The following is a 20,126-nucleotide window of genomic DNA, read 5'->3' as shown; positions in this document are numbered from 1 at the left end:
AAACTAATAATCAAATTGTATTTTCTTATGTTCTTTCTAACTCCTTGCTTATTTTTGACACACCTTCATAATTTCATGTTTCTAAGTCATAGAGCAGCAAAGCAAAACGAAAGTCAAGAAAAAAAAAACAATGTAGAAAAAAAATTCGCAAAAAAAAATAAATAAATATCATTTAAAATTCCAAATAACATAGATTCAGAATTTCAAGAAAAAAAAACTCTGTTAAACATATAATGGTTCTTCTAACATGCCAAATCTTTACTCTGTGCTTCTGATGTTCTTAAAATGAGTTTCTGTTTTTTTCCTCGTTCAAAAAATATGTGTAATAATAGAAAGGCTCTACATTATAGTCCCATCACAATCAATATATTTAACAATCAAGCAATATTATCAAATTTTTAATAATATAATGTTAATATTCAGCAATAAAAAATACGACAGTTTACTTTAGGTGTTAGAAATAGAATTGAACTTAAAAGGGCCCCATCATTTTCAGTAGCTTAGGGCCCCGCCAAGCTTAAATCCGGCCCTGCTTACATGTATTCGAAATTACTAAATAAATTCAAATAAAATCATTATAACATAAATAGACACCAACAGATTAATTTATTTGGATTAAAATATATGAAAACGGACAACAAAATGACATGATCTGATACCTGCTTGTGAGCATTGCAAGCATAATATTGGATGGTGAGTTTTTTCAAGATTAGGCGTAAAAATCGATCGGAAGTAGTAACCCGGTAGTGTTCCGACAAATTTCTGCCCCTAGAGTCATCTGAAAACTTTAGAAGCTGATTGGTTAAGGTAGGAATAACTTCGATGGAAAGTCGAACATGCTCTATTATCACCCAAGGAGTTGGACCAAGAACTCAAAACAAGTTTCCATCAATTTCAATCAATCTTCATCCCAGAACTTGGTTTATATGAAAGTCCTACCAGCGCACTCCATAAAGGCACTACCACGTGTACTATAGGGCAAAATTAGGAAATTTCGCTACTGACCTGAATTGTAATTGCGGCCAGCCTTTGAAGCGGGTGGCCATTTTTTATTTACTTTTGAAACTCTCGATAGTGTAAGTCATTTCTTTTGAAGCATGTTGTAAACATTACAAGGTTCATTTCTAAAATTACGATAAGTTTCGTGAAAAGTAATTTTCAAGATATTTTATAAGAGTCATAAAAATTCTTTATTAATTTAAAATAATTGTGATAAAATGCACATGGGGTAAATTTCGACAAAAAAAAAAATCGAGTGGCGACTATTGTTTAATCATTATTTTTTATATTTAGTGATTCTGTGGCCGGTGGCGACTGTTTATTTCGCCCTATAATGTGTATGGTCTTGTTGTGTAGATAGATATCCACTTTTAATAATCTTCTGAAGTCAGGAGTCCACTCTTTAATAACTATTCTTCTTTTGTAGACAGGGCCTTGGTGTCGACTCTATTACAATTTGTCGGTGATGGAGTGTTGAGCGTAGCTTTCTTCGTTTCTCTCTTCCTGAAGCATGTCTTGGAAGACGAAGATATTCAGGAGAAGGTGTACCAGGAGGTGAAGGAAGTCGTTGGGCTGGAGAGACATCCGGCCCTGGAAGACAAGAGTCAGATGCGCTATACCAACTCACTCATCCATGAAATCATACGCACAACAGAGTATTTTGCTGTCTTTCCCAGCGCACAGTGCATCAGTAAGTAACAATCTTCACCACCCGATTTTCTGTGACAGATCGTTTATTTATTTTATAACCGTCGTTGAACTGCCGACCTAATTAGAGTTTACGGCTACTAATGTTCAAATCCGTAGCCTTGTCATTTAAAACCCAATCCAGAAGACAAGGGAACTCTTGGATCAAGTTTTGAGAAAAATTTGCCTTTGTGGAGGATTTCTTGATGGAACTAACTCACCTTTGCGTTACATGGTGAAGAAAACCTCCCACGGTTAGCCTGACGGCAAGAGGATTTTAGCTCATGATCCGCCTACCACTGAGGATATTTTACGTCAGCACTGTGGTCAGGGACCGATCAAGACAAATTCAGGCCCAAGGCCCACCAAATTTTCTGGGCCCCTCACAAGATATTTTGAAATTAAATTACTGAAGAGTAGTCCTAACAATGAAAAAGAATCTATTGAACTGCATGATTCAAGAGAAACAATCTGAGAAATTTTGAAAGCAGACAATTGAAGATTATTTTTCTAAGATAAATTTTACGTATCTATAAATTAGAGCAAAATATAAAACAACAAAACAATGTTTATGTCAAAATAAAAATAGTTTGGTGGCCACAAACAATTGAAATCAGTGGTTTTTGCTACAAGTTACTGATTTTTATTTAATACTGTTTGTTGTAACACTGTTTTTTTATTTAATACTTAAATCAACACAAAGCTAGCCCACCTTTCATTAAACTTTTTGCTAATTTTTGAGGCCCCTCCGAAATTGTGGGCCCTAGGCCCATGCCTATTGGGCCTAGGCGATAATCAGGCCCTGACTGTGGTCGGTGGAAACTGGATGCGGAATTCGTATCGACCAGCCATTGCTGGGATTCGAACCCGGTTCGCCTCATTGGAAGGCGAACGCTCTATCCCCGGAGCCACCACGGCTTAGTTCATTTATTAAGGTCAAAACCCAACACCATTCTGATAGCTCAATCCTAATTTGAACTCTGCTGTAGCCAAGGAAAATAAATGCCTTCGAAAAACAGTCTTAACGTCCATCCACAAAAAATGGTCTATATAAGAAAAAAGTAGTAACAAATGCTTGTTTACACCAAATGAATATTTTTTACTGTTACTATTATATTTTTTATCAATCTGCGTGGGGACCGAGGGCGTGTGGTATCGATCCCCGTTAAACTGTTCTACCGTAAAGTACTCAACTTCGTGCGCAGGTCTTCGGGCTACCACAGCAGGGGAACCATCCCCTCTGCAGAGGATCAAAATTGTGATGGCATGTCTTCAGATCACCCTCAGGAATATTCACCGTCACCAATAGCCTATTGTGCAACTCTAGTGCTATGTAAGTAAAGTACCTATCTACATACCAGATCCAAAATAGAAATATTCTAGCGTAATTTAGAGGCTGTGAATGGCAACCAGTTGTTGCATGCGGGCGATTTGTATTCCTATTAGTTGCAATACAGTAACTGATGGATCCAAGAGGAATGAATATTCAGTAGGCAGATAAATGAAGTGACGTCAGTTTAGACTTCTCCATATAAAGAAATACAACTATTGAAAAAAAAAAATTTTTTTTTAAGGAGCTGTAAATAGAAAATTAAAATGGTGTTTATAATAACGAAAGCTTATAACTTATTCACTTAAATATTCCAAAGGTTTTTTCTCATGTGTGTTTAGTCCAAATTTCTTTTTGCTTGTTTGAATTCGAGATTGAATGAATAAGTGTCGCTAATTAAGTATCATAGTAAATTAGTGTTTCCAAAACGATTAAAATTGCACCTGGGTGAGTGAAAAATCTGATTATTACTTCATAAGGTATTTTGGGTGATTCGTTTTCCTTTAAGCCTGGTTCTAAAATGGTATGGCTCCAATATGAAGAAAAACTACTGTTTTGTGATTAAGTGTTTGTGACACGGTTAACCTTTTTCAGAAGAAACCACTGTACGAGGGTACAGGATTCCTAAAGGTGCCATCACACTGATGAATGTGTGGGCAAGCCACCATGATCCTGATATTTATGAGAAACCAGAGACATTCGATGAGATGCGCTTCATTTCTGAGGACAAGAATCAGAGACCTGAACTTCCGATACGTTTTGGTGTCGGTAAGTAGATTGGCTTTTATGTCAGAATCATAATACAACATCTTCGAATTAAAGAGGGTTGGAACTTTAATTGCGGAAATTAATAAGTTCTACTGTGCTGCGCCAGCATTCTGTACAACTCACTGCCAGTGATCGTAATGAAATGCCCTCAATTGATACTAGTCCGAGTGTGGTCTAATGCAGTGTTCCCCAACCCCCGGTCCGTGGATCAAATGGTACTGGGCCGCCCATTTCATTGCAACTGAATTTAAATTCCTAGTTTTATACCCCAAATTAAAAATATTTGTGTTCCATTAAAATTTTATTTGTTTTAAAAAAGGGGGGCCCCCGAAGGTAGTAACATAAATTTTTTAATATTTGTAATGTATTATTGTCTCCTATTACCCCCATATGGAACCGTCTCATTGCAAATGTTGAGGGTTCTCATTGATTTAACGTTCTAGTATGTTAAAATCACTTTATACTTATTTTTTGGTGTAACTGTATTTTATTTCGAAGGCATGTTTAAATACAATCAAATTAAAATTAATAAATCAAAGTAATCTTAAAAATAAACAATCAACGCCCTCCCAGCTGGCCGAGGTAAAATTATCAAACTTCGACAGGTCCGCGGTGATAAAAAGGTTGGGGAACTCTGGTGTAATGGGTATGGATGGTGTTTTCAATATAAATAGCATCAGTCTCGAGCTCTTGACCTGCTCTACTTCCGATTAGAAAGTATACAACTGCTTACTCCAGCTTATTCTACGAGGCGATAATTTCGTTTTTAATAAAAGAAATAAATTATATAACTTCTGAGTTCAAATCCGCTGTGCTTCATGAGATATTAATCATTCCTGATGAGTTTGCAATGAAATTTTTTTTTAGTTATTTAGAGATGCATTGTTAAAAAAAGGTGACATGGTTGATAGATTTGATTTGACTCCTTTTTACTAGTTTATTACTGTTTGTTCTTGGTGCCAGCTGTGCACCATCATACGTTAGTGGTAGTATATTATTCGAGCTGAGAGATTGAATTTAATTCTGCAAATTGTCATTTAGGTTTAAATTTCGAAGTTGGTATAGTGTTAACAAGGTAAATAGTCTTTTTTTTTTGTTTAAAAAGTGTCAATTCTTTCGTCTTGAAAGGTCAGGTTTTCAAATGACGATTTTTCTTTTAATCAAGTAACAACTATATACACGTATACAAGAAATACTGCTCAAGTTGAGAGCCAAATAAATACCTTCAAAACTCACCAAAAACTGGAACCCGGAAGTATAGGGAGTCAAGAGCTTGCAGCGCTCCCTAGAGTAGAAAACACATTCATACACTAGCTCAGGCAGTCACATAATTATCACGTTAAAACTCTTAGACTGGGTTTTTCTAGTTACAATGCACTGTTTAAAATGGCTGACTACTTATACTAAAGGAACAAGTAGCTAACATCCAAGCAAATATTTAACCATCCACCCATGTTTATAAATTATCTATTAAAACTTACTAAAAAATAAAACACTCTCCGCTCGAAAACTTATTTATTATGCGTATGTCATTCGAAAGTTTGTTCTTGGTATTTTAATAAGTATTAAAATTATAGTGCGTTCAAAATATTTCTTGTCACCCTGCAATTTATCTAAGTATAGGTCAACATTGTTTGGCTGTATTTTTTTTAATTCCAGGTAAGAGGAATTGCATAGGAGAAAGCTTTACAATGGCGCAGGTTTTCTTATTTTTGACAGCAATCATACAGAAATTCAAACTAACCGTCCCGAAAACTTCAGACATTGGCGTTCTAGAATTGATGAAGAATGGAAAAATGGAAATTTGTGCCAAACCCAGAAATTAAAGAAGAAAAAAAAGATGTATATATATACATATACCAAACACTGTTCAGACATGTGATTGCTGGAAGAAAAAATTATCTGAATTTTTTTTTTCGTATTATAGTTCGTATTTACTTTTTATACAAAGAAGATAAATGGCTACTCTCATTTTTATGCATACAGAAAAGAATATATATAAATAAAAAAATGTTACATATTCATTTTTTACACTTGTAAATCGTCATCGTATAAAAAAATAACAAACTCTGAAATCCACGGCAATAATCGAAACAAGTTTAATAATAAAACTAATTGTATGGACAACGAAATCGCACGAATCGGATGCGTCAATAAAGGGTTCTTTAAATGTACGTTTCCAAGAGTGATAATAATACAATCAAAAATACCAATATACTAAAACAATTGCGAAAATTTGTAGTAATAAATGCAGAATAATTTATTGAAAAAATTATCTCGCCAAATACTAAATACTCAGGTACGTGAATTTATAACATCGAGATTTTAAAAAAATCAACAGCATTAACTGGAACGAAACACTGCGCACAGGATTTAGCACAAATCGACTCCGTCAAAAAGTAATTACTCAAATATGTGAGTCGAATTCCTCGTTTCTTAATAATATCGAATTAAAATGTGGGAATTAAAAAAATCACGTGAATTTATCAGAACTGAAAAAGTCGATTAAAAAAAGTGGTATCGTTGCGTGGCAAATAAATTCACGAATTAAATTTTGCGAGTTGTAATGATAATGTACAAACAATATAATGATTAAAAAAAACATTCGCAGCAATAAAAGATTGAAACACCTCCAGGGCGCGTAGCCAAATCTTTGAATCAAAAATAAGCACTTTTTAAAAACTTTTCGAGCACTTTACAAAAATTTTCAAGCACTCAAAAAATTCATATTCAATCAGCGATATCATTGAAAAGCAAAAACTTTTCATAAACAGTTTTAGCGCTAAAAAAAAAAAGAAGAAAGAAACAGACGTAAATCGAAACAATCCACATCATCGAGTGAATTCAGCTTGACCCTGAACTCAGAACAAAAGTACCCGTACCCCCTACGTCAAAAAAGTGCTGGTTTCAAGTGTGCGTGCATGTGCAAGTCATAAAGTGGGTACGACATGAAGTCCGCGTGAATGATTACGTAGCAAACACCCCATTTTTCATGAAATGCATGGGATCCACCAGATATCACTGAAGGGGAAAAAAATATTCGGGGAAAAAAAGCACTTTTTAAAAGCGCCAGATGAAAAATGCACCTTTAAAAGCTTTTAAAAACGAAATCTCCAAAAAAGCCCCTTTAAGTACTTTTTACAAACGCTACGCACCCTGACCTCATGGATTCACGCAAATCGAGCGTATCAAAAAGGGATTACTCAAATGCGTGATTCAAATTTTGTCAATCATTATAATATCGGACCATGAAAAAATAAATTGCATTAGCTGCAAAAGAAAAAAAAAAATATCGAAACACAGATTTACGATGCATTGAGCACGTTTAAAAATGATAACTGAAATGCGCGATTCGAAATTTCCATGACGCATCATGATCATATTAAAAATTTATTGGATCTAATGGGATGCCTGCAAGTGACGTACAGTGGGTATTCCGATCTTGATTGGCTATTGGAACGGGGCGTTTGCTGACGTTAGCCACTGTTCTTTCCATTCTATTTCTGGTAAGTCAAACTCTCCAAGTATCAATCCACTTAATTGACACATTCTAAATTCTTTCACGAAGATTCCTTCTCAAAGGTTTCGATTCTTTCACTCTATATTTACACAGACTTAACACAAAGACATCAGACACGAAACCACGTGGGACATGAAGATACTAATTATGCCTCCAAGTTGCCAGGTACACAAAACAAAAATATATCACGGTTACAATAAAATACATAAACAAATAATAAATCTAAGTTAAGTAAAAGACGAGAAAGAATTATATTTCAATAACCGACACTGCTCTGTATTTGATTAACTTCACGTTCTAAATTATGTAGAGAAACTTAGCTCAACTTTAATACGCCATTTTGCTGATAAAGATTAGCTGGCGTTGACGGCATAGGTCACATGTGTGGCATCTTCTTGAAGTGCCGTCTTACCCAATATTCAGGGGTGAGTAGAGGTGGCGGCAAATATATCAGATTGATTAAATCTGCAACAAAATTGCTACTTAGTTAAATACGTCTCAAAGTTTTTTTTGAACAATCTTTTAAGTGTCTGTTATTTCAGAATTAGCTTTTTAGATTATCAATTTTATATATTGTGTTTCCCTCAGCAGTTTATTAATTTTAGCCTCATGGCTATGATTTTTTTTCTTCCAGTCTCGTTTTCTCGAAGTTAATCTGAAGTTGCGTTTTTTTTCTAACAAATCTGCATAAAAAAGAGGTTATCGCGCGTGAATGAGCGCTGCTAACAGCGGTATAAAAGTCTCGTTAATGAGATTTTGCATAAGTAACGAAATTTAGAGCCGTGGTGGCTAAGAGGATAGAGCGTTCGCCTTCCAATGAGGTGAACCGGGTTCGAATCGCAGCGATGGCAGATCGATACGAATTCTGCACCCAACTTGCACTGACTACAGTGCTGACGTAAAATATCCTCAGTGGTAGACGGATCATGGGTTAGAGTCCCGCTCGCCATGTTCCATAAAAAAAAGTCCTCCACGAATCAAATTTTCCCCAATGCTTGATCCAGGAGTACCCTTGTCTTCTTGATTGGGTTCAAAATTACAAGCCTACGGAGTTGAATATTAATAGTCGTAAGCCCAAAATTGGTTCGTCTATTCAAAGACGGTTAAAAAAGTAAATTTAAATTTTACATAAGCGGAACACCAGTAAAAGTTTGTCGGAATATAAAATAATTGATTCGCGGAAGTCCGCGAAATAACAGTCTAGAGATTCGCGGAATTCCGGGAATTAATGGAAGAGTCTCATGCGTGAACTGTTTGTTTCTTCATGTTTAGAGAATATAACTTACGAAAGGGTTAACGGGCTGCATAGCCAAATATCTCAACAAAAAAAGTACTTTTTAAGCACTCAAAAAAAAATTTTTTTAAGCACTTTATACATTAACAAAATGCAAAACAATTTTCAAAGACTTTACATGATCATGACAAAATAGCTAGTTTCTGATAAATAACTCTTTTTCTTGATTATATTAGCACCATACAAAGACCGAGAGATTTTTAGGTTCGATATCAGAGGGTGGGAAATGCAGCAGAATCGCAAGAATCTCACCGAACTCAGCTCAGTAGACGCACATGCAGACTCCCAAGTATTTCATCAAATATGTAATATGATTAGTGCTACCATACGTTACGGACCGACGGTACCTCGAAATGGATTGTGGTTGAATGAATAGTGAAAACGTTGAATAGAACAATGTGAAAACTACGCTTTTGCAGCGAAAATAGACACGGTAGGGAAAAAAAACCTCTTTTTCGAAATGGGACATTTTTTAAAAACACACACATGAAAAAAAGCACATTTAAAAAACGCTACGCACCATGGTTGAGGTGACACGCTAGAAGAAAACAAAGCAAGTCAAAACAATAAATGAGATTTTAATCAAGTCATCATCACACATCGAATTAAAAAAAGTACAGTTTTTGCTCATTACAGATATAAGAATTATTTCTCTCAAATAAAAACAGTTTTTCAGATAAATATTTCTATAAAAATGAACAATCTTCTTAAAAAAAAAAGAGAGATGCAATTAAGCAAAAAACATTGGGGAACAATTTTCTGTTGCATTCAATTTTCGCGTCGTTGGATTAAAATCTGCATTCGGTTTCTCTTTACAAGCTACAGTTTTTAAGCCATTTAACAGGATTTTTTAAAATTCACTCGCGCGACTATTAAGTTTCCCCACTTCTTTGCCACGAAGGGAGTGGTAGGAAGAAAGAGATAATACTTTTCAGTTTGTGATGGGATACCTTAAGGTCATACATTTTTGTCTTATTTTCAGGATGACCCAGTCCATACGTATTTACAAACCTATACGTTCTTCAGAAACTTGTACATTCAGACAAAAATAATTTAAACTAAAAATACAATTTTTAAAAAAAAACTAGTTTTCGGAACAAAATTAATTTTAAATCACCCCGCCCGTATTCGTTAAGATCGAGTACTTGTATAAATGCAACAAAAAAATTTGTTTCCCAGCGTAAGCAATAAACTTCAAATATCATCGGCTGAAAATACCACAAAATTCAAACATAGCTGCCAAGATTTCACACAAAAAAATTAGATATTTCTTTGAAATGAATGATTCATTTTTTCAAAAGATGATGAATGTTTGAAACGCTTAAAAAATAAATCAACTACATTAGTAAGTTTCAATTTTCATATAGATAAATAAGGACTGGATTTTGATGAGATTAGCATTTAAAATGCAACGATTCTCTCTAGTGCAATGATTAGGGTATTTTTTTAAAAAATTTTGGGGCAATTTTTTTCTTTAATTTTCAGAAGTACTAGCTCACTGTTAGTATTTTAAACCTTTTAGTTTAGTAGTAAAACTGTCATCCACCATCATAAAGATGTATGAGAAACTCAATAATTTGTTGATCGGCTTGCAATAGTCAAAAGTTACCATTTCTTAACAAGAATACGTGTGTACACATTTTTAGAATTAAGACTCAACATCGTCTGCCATTTCAATAGCAATGAATCCATTCCATTCAATGAACCAAACAAAATGTCCAGAGATACTGAATCAGCAGAGTTATACATTTTTATTGACAGATTTTCTTAATAAATTTCATTTCATAACCGTCGTTGCACAGCCCACCCAATTTCTGGGATGACGACTAGCAATGTTCAACTCCGTAGCCTTCGTCATTTTGAACCCAATCCAGAAGACAAGGGAACTCCTGGATCAAGTATTGAGAGAAATTTGCCTTCGTGGAGCACTTTTTGTTGGAACTAACTCGCATTTGCTTTACATGGAGAGTAAAACCTCCCACGGTTATCCTGACGGCAAGGAGACTCTAACCTATGATCCGTCTACCAATGAGGATATTTTACGTTAATACTGTGGTCGGCGCGAGCCGGGAGTGGAATTCGAATCCGTTTCACCTCATTCGAGACGAACGCTCTATTTCTTGTGCCACCAGGGTTCTTGTTAAGAAATTGTAACCTTCAAGCGGTGGTACATCAACAAAATCCATACATCAGTCAAACCTTCATCCCTTTTGGTCCGTTGAGGTGACAGACTATATGAAATCCGGAGTTATAAAAAATTTACATTCTTTTTTGCATGTTGAGTGCTATGTCAGTGTCTGACATCAAACTTTTCGTTTGAGCTGCGTCAGTCTCCGGTATGATATAAACTACCAATAAAGGACTTTTTCCAAATGAAGAGGAAATGCATGGCTGATATTTAAACAAGGAAATTGCTTCTCTAGTTACACTCATGTTTTACAGTAATTATGAAATAACCCAATACATTCCTCACATATAAACAAAAATTGCCCTTCAATCATTTTTACTACATGTTCCGTTTATGTTGTTGCTGGCCCACACGGTTAGCGGAGCTAAACCAAGTCCATGACTCCAGAGACTCGTTCCGTTTATAATCTTGGGTAATTAGTTAATAGTGAAACACATGACAACATTCTCCAGTTTTGAGACATATTTGACTTATTTCGACTGGAATGTGAAACTTTTAGCCAAAACCTCAAAAAAAAATTTAAAAAAAAATTTCTCATAAGTAAAGTTTATTTAGTCATATTTTCATTAAAAACAATGTATTCTGGAATACAACAATGTATGAAATCAAAAATAATCCTAAAAGAAAAGGTTTTAATATCTTGAGCAGTATTTTTAAAAGAATGAAACAAATAACAAAAAAAGACAAGTGGTAAAGAAGATAAAATTTAGATTTGATTTATCTAAAATAGTGAAAGAACAAAATGCATTGCATCAGTCTAAAATAGTGGGAGAAGTTTCTTCTACAGTGGAAAAAAATAGTTTTCTTTTAATCCTAGAGGAAAAAAATCTTTTTCAAAACGAAATATCAAATACTAAATCTGTTTATAATTGCAATCTAGTTTAAATAATAGTATTAATTTTCCAGCTATTTAATATATCGTTTTTAAATAAGCAAAAACAGAAAAGCAACAATTGAAAAAAAAATTAATTCAATGAAAAACCTAAATTTATAATCCTATAAAGAACTCTTAAAATAACCTAATCAAATTTCATTCATTCTACTAAATTAACAAAAGTCAGACTAAACATTTATGCCATTAAAAACACATATTGAATTCACAATTACAAACAGCGTATTATGTTGTTGTTGTTAATTAACGTCGCACTAGAGCTGCACAATGGGCTATTGGCGACGGTCTGGGAAACATCCCGGAGGATGATCCACAAACAGCGTATTAAGTTTTCAATAAAATATTATTAAATATGAATACTCAGACCGACTTTTAAATAATGTGAGACAGATTTAAAAAATTCAGCATAAATTGTTTTTCTTCTTTTAGAAAAGTTGATGTGAAAAGCTATTATTGTTCTTGCACTATTTTGAATTTAATTTGTTTAAATTTAAGCCATTCTTGTAATATTCGTATTTGTCTTTTTTAGTTTCTTTCAGCGTCCTGGAAGGAGTCTTCCAGACGAACTGCCAATCCTGCTCTAAGCGAGTTCCTAATTTTTTGTATAAAAGCAAAACTTATTTTCGAGCTTAATGAGTCAATATTATTTGAGTTTATTGACACAAGAGCAGGAATCTATTTATACTGCACTCAACATAAATTACATTTAAATAAGGAAATCAAATTTGCATAAAATGATGCCAGAATGGTCATAGAATCTCTCTAAAGGCAAAAAACCATTCTTCAAAGTAATGCTTAGAACTGATTAAGTAGATATGCAGAAAAAAGAATGAGCATTTTTTTGAAAAGTAAGCGAAATAAAAATTTTAAATTTATTACAGTGAAAAAAAAAAGAAGGGGAGCACTTATGATTGAAAGGAGAAGCAAGAGTAAATGATCAACAGTGCTGCTGCATTGATAGAAACAATGCTATTGAAAATATGGACGGAACCATTGGCATGTGTGCAATCATTTGTATCAGGAACTTCCATATAAATAGTCTTTTGAAACTTTCTCTTTGAAATTAGGCAACAAAACATGCATATTAAGTTGAATTAATTACATAACTAATGTCTTAAAATGCGAGTAGCATATTTGATTTAAACAGAATGTAATATATGAAAAAATATTACACGTATTGATAAGAAACAAAATAATGATTTTATAACACATTTGTTGAAAAAAAAAACTTCATTTAATTTGCATTTGAATCAAACAAGCTTTTAAAATAAATATTTGAAGAAAAAAAAATTTTTTTTTCTATTTTAATTTTGTATAAAAATAAAATATGCTACTGTATATAAACTGCAGATGAAGATCATTATAATTTAAAAAAGTTATTAAGAAAAAGATTATGTAAAGTTTTTTTCAAACTTTGAAATGTTATTTTTTATTCAACTTAATATATATTGCACATTTTGCAAAGAAGATAACACATTGGTTAATTTAGTCAACCCAAAGTTCCACACCATATATTTTTTCTCAATTTTAAAAATGATAAGAATTCCACTAGGTTTAATGACTTTAAAATAATGTAAATCATTCACTATTTCTTCTTTTTTGAGATGGGTGAAAATTTTCTTCTTGAATATAAAATATAAATAAAAGAAGGTTCATGCATTTCTTTTTTACCTGAGTAGAAATTGTATAATTAACATATACATTCAATTCACATTAAGAGCATATAAAACAAGAAATATTAAAATATACTGATGACGTTAAAGATAAAAACATTTTTTTCCTTCCAAAACCATACAACAACAGTAAAAAAATAGTCACTTTCACAATAATTTGAGTAAATTTTTTTCAAAAAAATATCATGAAAAAGTACAAGCATTGTATGAAAAAATACATACTAAAAATTGTTTTCCCAGAAAGATGCATTTTGTACAAAGTATCGAAACACTGAAGTATACGATGGCACCACAAGAAATTTTTTATCTAAAAACTTTGATTATTGATGGCACCATTTGAGAATCACAATGACATTCAAAGATTACAGAAAGCTTATTTATACAATACTTCATTGACATTCAATCATTTTGCAAATTAATATCAGTTTTTACTCACTCATATTCTATAATCTTGTAAATTAATGTCAGCTTCAACACGCTGATAATTAATAGATTATCAGCAATATTACTGGATAGTGTGAAGATATTACATTACAAAAACAGATTTTGTTCCCATTTGGGAATGTATTTTTCCAAAAATTAATATATGAAGGATTTAATGAGAAAAATGATAAGCCACAAAAAGATAAACCAGCTAAAAAGTATAAGCTTCAAAAATGTAATATTTCCCGATTTAATGATGAGATTGTGTGTTTGTTTTCATATGGTCTAATACATTTTTTATTCTGAAAGGAGAAGAAAAATTATTAAAATAAATTATTTTTAAAAGATATTTAAAAAAAATTTATTAAAAAGCAGGAAAACTGAAGCACTCAAATTTTTTGCAGATATAATCACGTGAGCTGATGGCGAGATTATATCTTTTCATTATTTTGTTAATATACATATATTTTTCTAATTTAAATATTCTTTACTAAGATTTTTTATATTAATTATTTTTCTTCTTCTCATTTCATTAAACTTTATCACATTATTTACCACATTTTCTCGATATTTTTAACTTTATATGAATTAAAATTTTCATTACATAAATATATATATGTGTGCGTGTTGGACACATTTCAAAAAGTGACGAAGATAGTAATAAGCAAAAGTGCAATAATGTCCTCATGTTGTTTTAACTCTTATTAAGTCCAAGTCATAACACATTAGTCAAAACCAATGTGTATTGATTTTGGCATTTTCTTCTCAAAAACATAAGTATTTAAAAAGTAGCAGCACAATTATTGACTTGGTTAATCCATTATATATACACATATAGAACTTGTTCTTTCTGGCAATCAAAATTGGATATAAAATTGAAATCACACTTAAAAGCTGGTTGGATTTCATTGTTCTCATGAATATTTGGTTGAGAATATGAGTAAAAACAGTAAAATTTTGATGAACCAGGAATTGATTTCTAGCTGCCAACACGGATAGGGAAAAATCTAGTAGATTTTACGAAATAATATAAACTTCTTGAAACTTGTTACAAAATGTAAATATTTTACACAAAGGGAATTTTAGGGATTTTTAGCCATCAAAATAAAAATAAAAAACTGCAATATTTTTCAGTTATTATTATTAACATTAAATGAACTTGACATTATGTATTATGTTTACCCTTAATTTTGAATATCAATAGGTATTTAATTAAAAAAAAAGGTAGTGAACTGATTTTCATAAATGAGGCTTGCTTCTTTATGCATTAGTAACACTTGTTTAAATATTCAAACAAGCATTAATCTGCACTAAAATTCTATTTGAATAGGGATTTTTTAAAGAAAACTTTCTCATATTTTAGGGAATTTTCTAAAACGTATAATAACCTGAAGAATTCCTATTAAACCAGTAGACCAGCAGAAACTGGCAAAATCCAGTAGAGTTGGCAGCTATGTCAATTTCATTTAATCTTTTCTTGACATTTTGATACTTTTTTTTATGATCTTTAACATCAATTTGCTTCATGATTGACATTAGTACTTGAAATGTTAGGTATTATGTTAACTCATAATTTCGAATAGTTATAGGCATTTAATTCATCAAAAATAGTTAAAGATTTTTTTAATTAATTTAAAAAGAGAGTTCTGAATAAAAAACTGAACATTTTAGAACAAAAAAAAAATGTTTCTAACACATAAATAAGGTTTGCTTCATTATGTATTAGTAATACTTATTTAAATATTCAAGCAAGTAAGCATAATCCGTATAAAAATTATATTTTAACACGAATTTTTTTTAGGAAACTTACTCAATTTTAGGAAATTTTCTAAAATACAGAAAAACTAGGAGAATTTTAACTAAACCAGTAGATCAGGAGAAAATCCAGTAGCTATGTTGATTATAAGCCTAAATGAAGAATCACATTTGATTTACTCGTTACAGATGGACGATTTAATAAAGTGGTCTTATCCTAAAGAGGTGGCTTGCTTGTGAAACTTACAACCAGAAAATTAATTTTCTGTGACTTATCATTATCTCACATTTAAGCTCATTCCAATTATTTTATTAAAATTCACTACAAAAAATATATTTATAAGCATAGGATTCATTGATCATACAAGTGTTATGAATCTTCATATATCATACATGCACATACTGATAAAAGAAATAGGAAAAATTAGTTATATCTTTTAGATTGCATTTTAAAAAATGTTTACTTTTTCCCATTGGACGTTTTATGAATGTTGGGACATGTTGAAAACTGTTACACATTTTAACAAAATACCATAATTAAAAAATATTGAAATGAGAAAACATGCAAGTTAAAAAAAATGAATAAATAAAAATAAAGAAAGATAGTAAAATCAAACTATAAAATAAAGCAAAAAATTCATATTCTGATTAAAAATTATTAAATATCTAAAATTAACAAGCATAACATATATAACTTATAACTAGCAACATAACAAGGGTTTTTATTTACATAGTAACAAAAGCAAATTAGGATCCAAATCAAAAATTTCACCTCACCAAAGTGTTCATTAAAAATAAACGTAATCCTTTATAGTAAAATCCCGATAATATCATCTTTGTATTTATTTGTAAAAAAAAGAAGCAAAATGCTTCATATGTAGAGCATCAAACCAAATTTTTTACAAGAATTTCAAGATATAAAATTTTGATTTATAGTTCAAAAAAAAAAAATTGAAAACTTTGCCAAATGTTTGGCTGACAGTAAAACATATAAAATGGCCACCAACATTCAGAGTAGAAAATTCCTGATTTTATAAACTTCCTTGATCGTTATAATTAAGAGTATAAATTCAATCATTAAATATTTCATTATGTCTTTTTAATTCATGTGTAAGTGAAATATATTACAGAAGACTTTTAATGTTGATTTCTTAAAATTGTTGCGAGAATGAACTAAACAAACATATTATACGGAAAGACTCAAGTAGATAGCAGTACGGAGAAATAATCGATACATTTTATTGCATCTGGCATATCAAATGTTAATCATTGTTGGAAACATTTGTTGCCTATAAGGAAATACTATTTACACAATATTGAAATAAAAAATTATAGTAATATTTTAAGAAAAAATAGAGATATATGTCGAAAAAAAAATATGAAACTAACTTTTTACTATAAAAATATTTTTCAAAATAAACATATTTATTAATTTTATAAATATACAAAAAAATATTGGATTTTTCAGTACTTTAAAACAGAAGTGCAGAATATGTCAGATAGCAGAGTCAATGCTCGGGAGAAAATCATGCAGATCTGGGGTAATTTTAGGTGTATGGTATTTCTTTATAAAAGACTGTTCCACTTCCTGACTATCGTAAAACTGCGTTATTTGGACAAATAAGGTGTAAGAAAGATGAAACAATAAGTCATCATTTAAATATTAAAATATACATTTTTAAATTAATTTTAACAATTTTTTTAATTCACTATTCCATATTAAATTAGTGCATAAAAAGAAAAATGTAAATGTTATGTCAGTTATGATAATACAAATAACTACGCATGTCAATTTGTTTATTCATTAGCTTACGTTTTTGAGTTGGATCTTAAATTTAGTTTTATAAATCACTACCATTTCAATATACAGTGAAAAGAACCATATCTGGAATCCTGGGGACTTAGGCAGTTCCATAAACCAGATTTTTCTGCACAATAGACCTTAAAAATATACATTATTCAATAAGAAACAAACAAATGGACGATAATTTTAATTTTACACAACGTTTTCTTATAGGGTTTAAAAAATAAATAAAAGTAGGCAAACGATAACTTGAACTTTTATGAATGAAGATTCGTTTCTCTCTCTCTTTTTTCCCCCATTTTAGGTGAAGAATTAATAAGATAAAAATGAGGTTAAAAAAATCATTTCAAAAAGTAAATTAAAATAAAAAAAAGAACAGAATTAAGTAGATTTTGTTAGTAACAAACATTTATAATTTAAAGGGAAACAAAGCTTGTATGCTGGTGTTCTTTTCAAACACTATAACTACTCGGCTTCATTAATATTCATATATTTAATTCTTCTCACTAAAGTTTGTTTTTCTTTAATGTGTCATTTTTTAACAACTCTTTTAGAGAGATTACTGAGGCAGAATAAATAGTTTGGTAGCGAAAAATTTTTTTTTTTTAAAAATCGTAAGAAATTTTTATTGATATTTTTTTAACAGATTGCGAAGGAACGTTAAAAAAAAAGTTTAAAAAGGGAAAGAAATTTTTTTAGTTTGATTGTTAGAGTGTATGGAAATTTAAAAGATGTTTCAGATAAACAAACGTCCGGATAAGGAACTTTGTACTGTATTTGGAATTTCTATAATTCACACATACATTAGTTTATTTGAGAATTGTGTAAAAGCAAATGAATTTCATTATTTTTGTACGAACAAAAATTATTATTAAAAATTTTTAACACTATACAAACTTTAATTTCTAAAATTATTTATAAAAGCTTATGCTACAAAAAAAGCCCTATAATGCTAAGGGAAATGTCAAACCAAAAAAAAAAAAAAAAAAAAAAAAAAAAAAAAAAAAAAAAANAAAAAAAAAAAAAAATGTTCTAGGGAAATATTAGAATTTTCTGCACCTCTGCTTCAAAATCAGTACACCTTTTTATATTTACGATACCTTTTCGGTAATTTTAATGAATCTGATATTTTTCTAGATTAATAAAATATCATGTTTTCTTCCGGTTTTTCCAAATTATCCAGTTTTGAGACTACTCTGATTCAGAAACTCTGGAACAATCGGAAAAAAAAAATATATATGATCACTATATTCCGTTAGCCAATCAGGTATATAAATTTATTTGATTATCGGGATTCTTCTATTATAGGAGAAAGGATCCAACACATTTTTGTCAATATATAAGCTCTTCGATTCAGAATTTCAGCTCTGAAAATGCTTGCAAAAACTACCTGAAAGTATTTTCACACCACCTGAAAAATATTTTCATAAGAAATATGAAACATCTCATTAAGAACAAAAAAATTATTTAGTTATTGCACAATTATAGGAGCAAATTTAAGTAAAAACTCAGTATACACTAAAATTTCACTGTTACAGAACCTCCATGAGGGCAGACATTTTAGAGTATGGACAATTTTTTTAAATTTCTACCAATCATTTATTAATTAACCCCCTCCCTAGAGCAGGTACTTTCTTAATAGGACATCAATATTTTAACAAGATGGCAATGTTAATTTTATCTAAGAAAGCTCATCATTTAAGTGCCTTCATAAAAATTATGTCTTTTAATAAGAAGTAAGCTCTTGAGAGAAATTCTCAAGTCTCCGAAATGCAAATATTAAAGTACAAAATATGTATGTTAAAAATGACTAGCTTTCTGCAATTATAACAACATTTTTCTTAAGGCAAATACATTTTTAGACTGCTTAAGTGAGCTAATATTATACAAAAAAAGTTAAACTTAAACAGCTGTAAATTTGTTTTTATAAATATATAACAGCAAAAAAAAAACATGGATTCCTTTTTACATTTTTAACCCCTTATATTCATAGAGCACTGTGCGAGTGACCACTGGTTAAGTTATCTTCTTAAAACTAAAAAAAAAAGAAGAAAAATTCCTTAACTATTTTTTTATAGAAATTATGTAACACATTTCAAAAGAATGCACCACGGTTATCAATAAATCTACAAATGGTTACAAAGATGGTTATGGATGGCTAACTCAGGGCTGGAAGTCGAGAATATAAAAATTAAGGACTCCAAATTTAAGGATGCTGATTCTTTAATGGGAGTAATTTCTAGGATACCAACATGGATTTGCAGATACACAATTGGTAATAGTTTCTACACTTAAGTAGAAAAAGAAACATTTTGACATGGAAAAATTACAGAACAATAAAAAAAGGGGAAAAAAATAATAATAAAAATCCGGAGAATAAAAGTTATAATCTTTTCATCAGCTCATACGATTATATCCACAAAAATTAGTGTTTTCTAATATTGTATCAATATAGCCAAAGCAAAATCTATCAATACAATGGTGTGAGGAGCACTCAAAAAAATTTTACAAAACATTTACTACAAATAAAATAAAACACATTAAGAAAAATATCACGTAAAAACAGAAAATAAAATATTAAGAAAAAACAGAATAAAACATAAAACGAAATCTATAAAGCGAGTATCAAATTCAAATGAATTCACATGAACAGGAAATTTTTCAAGAATGATTTAAAATATATTTGGAACAAGATTGCCAGATTATAAAATATAAAAACAGAACTGCAAATTGAGGTAAAAGCGTAAATAGAGGGATTTTATTTTATAGTGAGTTCTTACTGCAGTACTGAAG

General features: G+C 30.8%; 2 protein-coding genes across 2 annotated transcripts in view; one reads left to right on the top strand and one right to left on the bottom strand.

Moving 5' to 3' along the window:
* Nucleotides 1–5,808, top strand: part of LOC107455577 (cytochrome P450 2A6) — a gene marked incomplete in the record, with an annotated part of 24,167 nt that extends 18,359 nt beyond the window's left edge. Inside the window, 3 exon segments of the mRNA XM_043042607.2 lie at nucleotides 1,427–1,690; nucleotides 3,611–3,784; nucleotides 5,444–5,808. Coding sequence (XP_042898541.1) covers nucleotides 1,427–1,690; nucleotides 3,611–3,784; nucleotides 5,444–5,610 — 605 coding nt within the window.
* A 3,348-nt stretch (nucleotides 5,809–9,156) lies between these two features.
* Nucleotides 9,157–20,126, bottom strand: part of LOC107455582 (uncharacterized) — a 51,731-nt gene continuing 40,761 nt past the window's right edge. The window contains exon 21 of the mRNA XM_043042609.2: nucleotides 9,157–18,744. Within this exon, the coding sequence (XP_042898543.1) occupies nucleotides 18,736–18,744 (9 nt within the window). The 3' untranslated portion in view covers nucleotides 9,157–18,735. The remainder of the gene's footprint in view (nucleotides 18,745–20,126) is intronic.

The sequence above is a fragment of the Parasteatoda tepidariorum genome, chromosome 9 (genome assembly GCF_043381705.1).
Source record: "Parasteatoda tepidariorum isolate YZ-2023 chromosome 9, CAS_Ptep_4.0, whole genome shotgun sequence".
NCBI classification, from domain to species: domain Eukaryota; kingdom Metazoa; phylum Arthropoda; class Arachnida; order Araneae; family Theridiidae; genus Parasteatoda; species Parasteatoda tepidariorum.
Note: the sequence above shows the minus strand (reverse complement) of the source record. Positions and strands in the feature narration are given on the sequence as shown.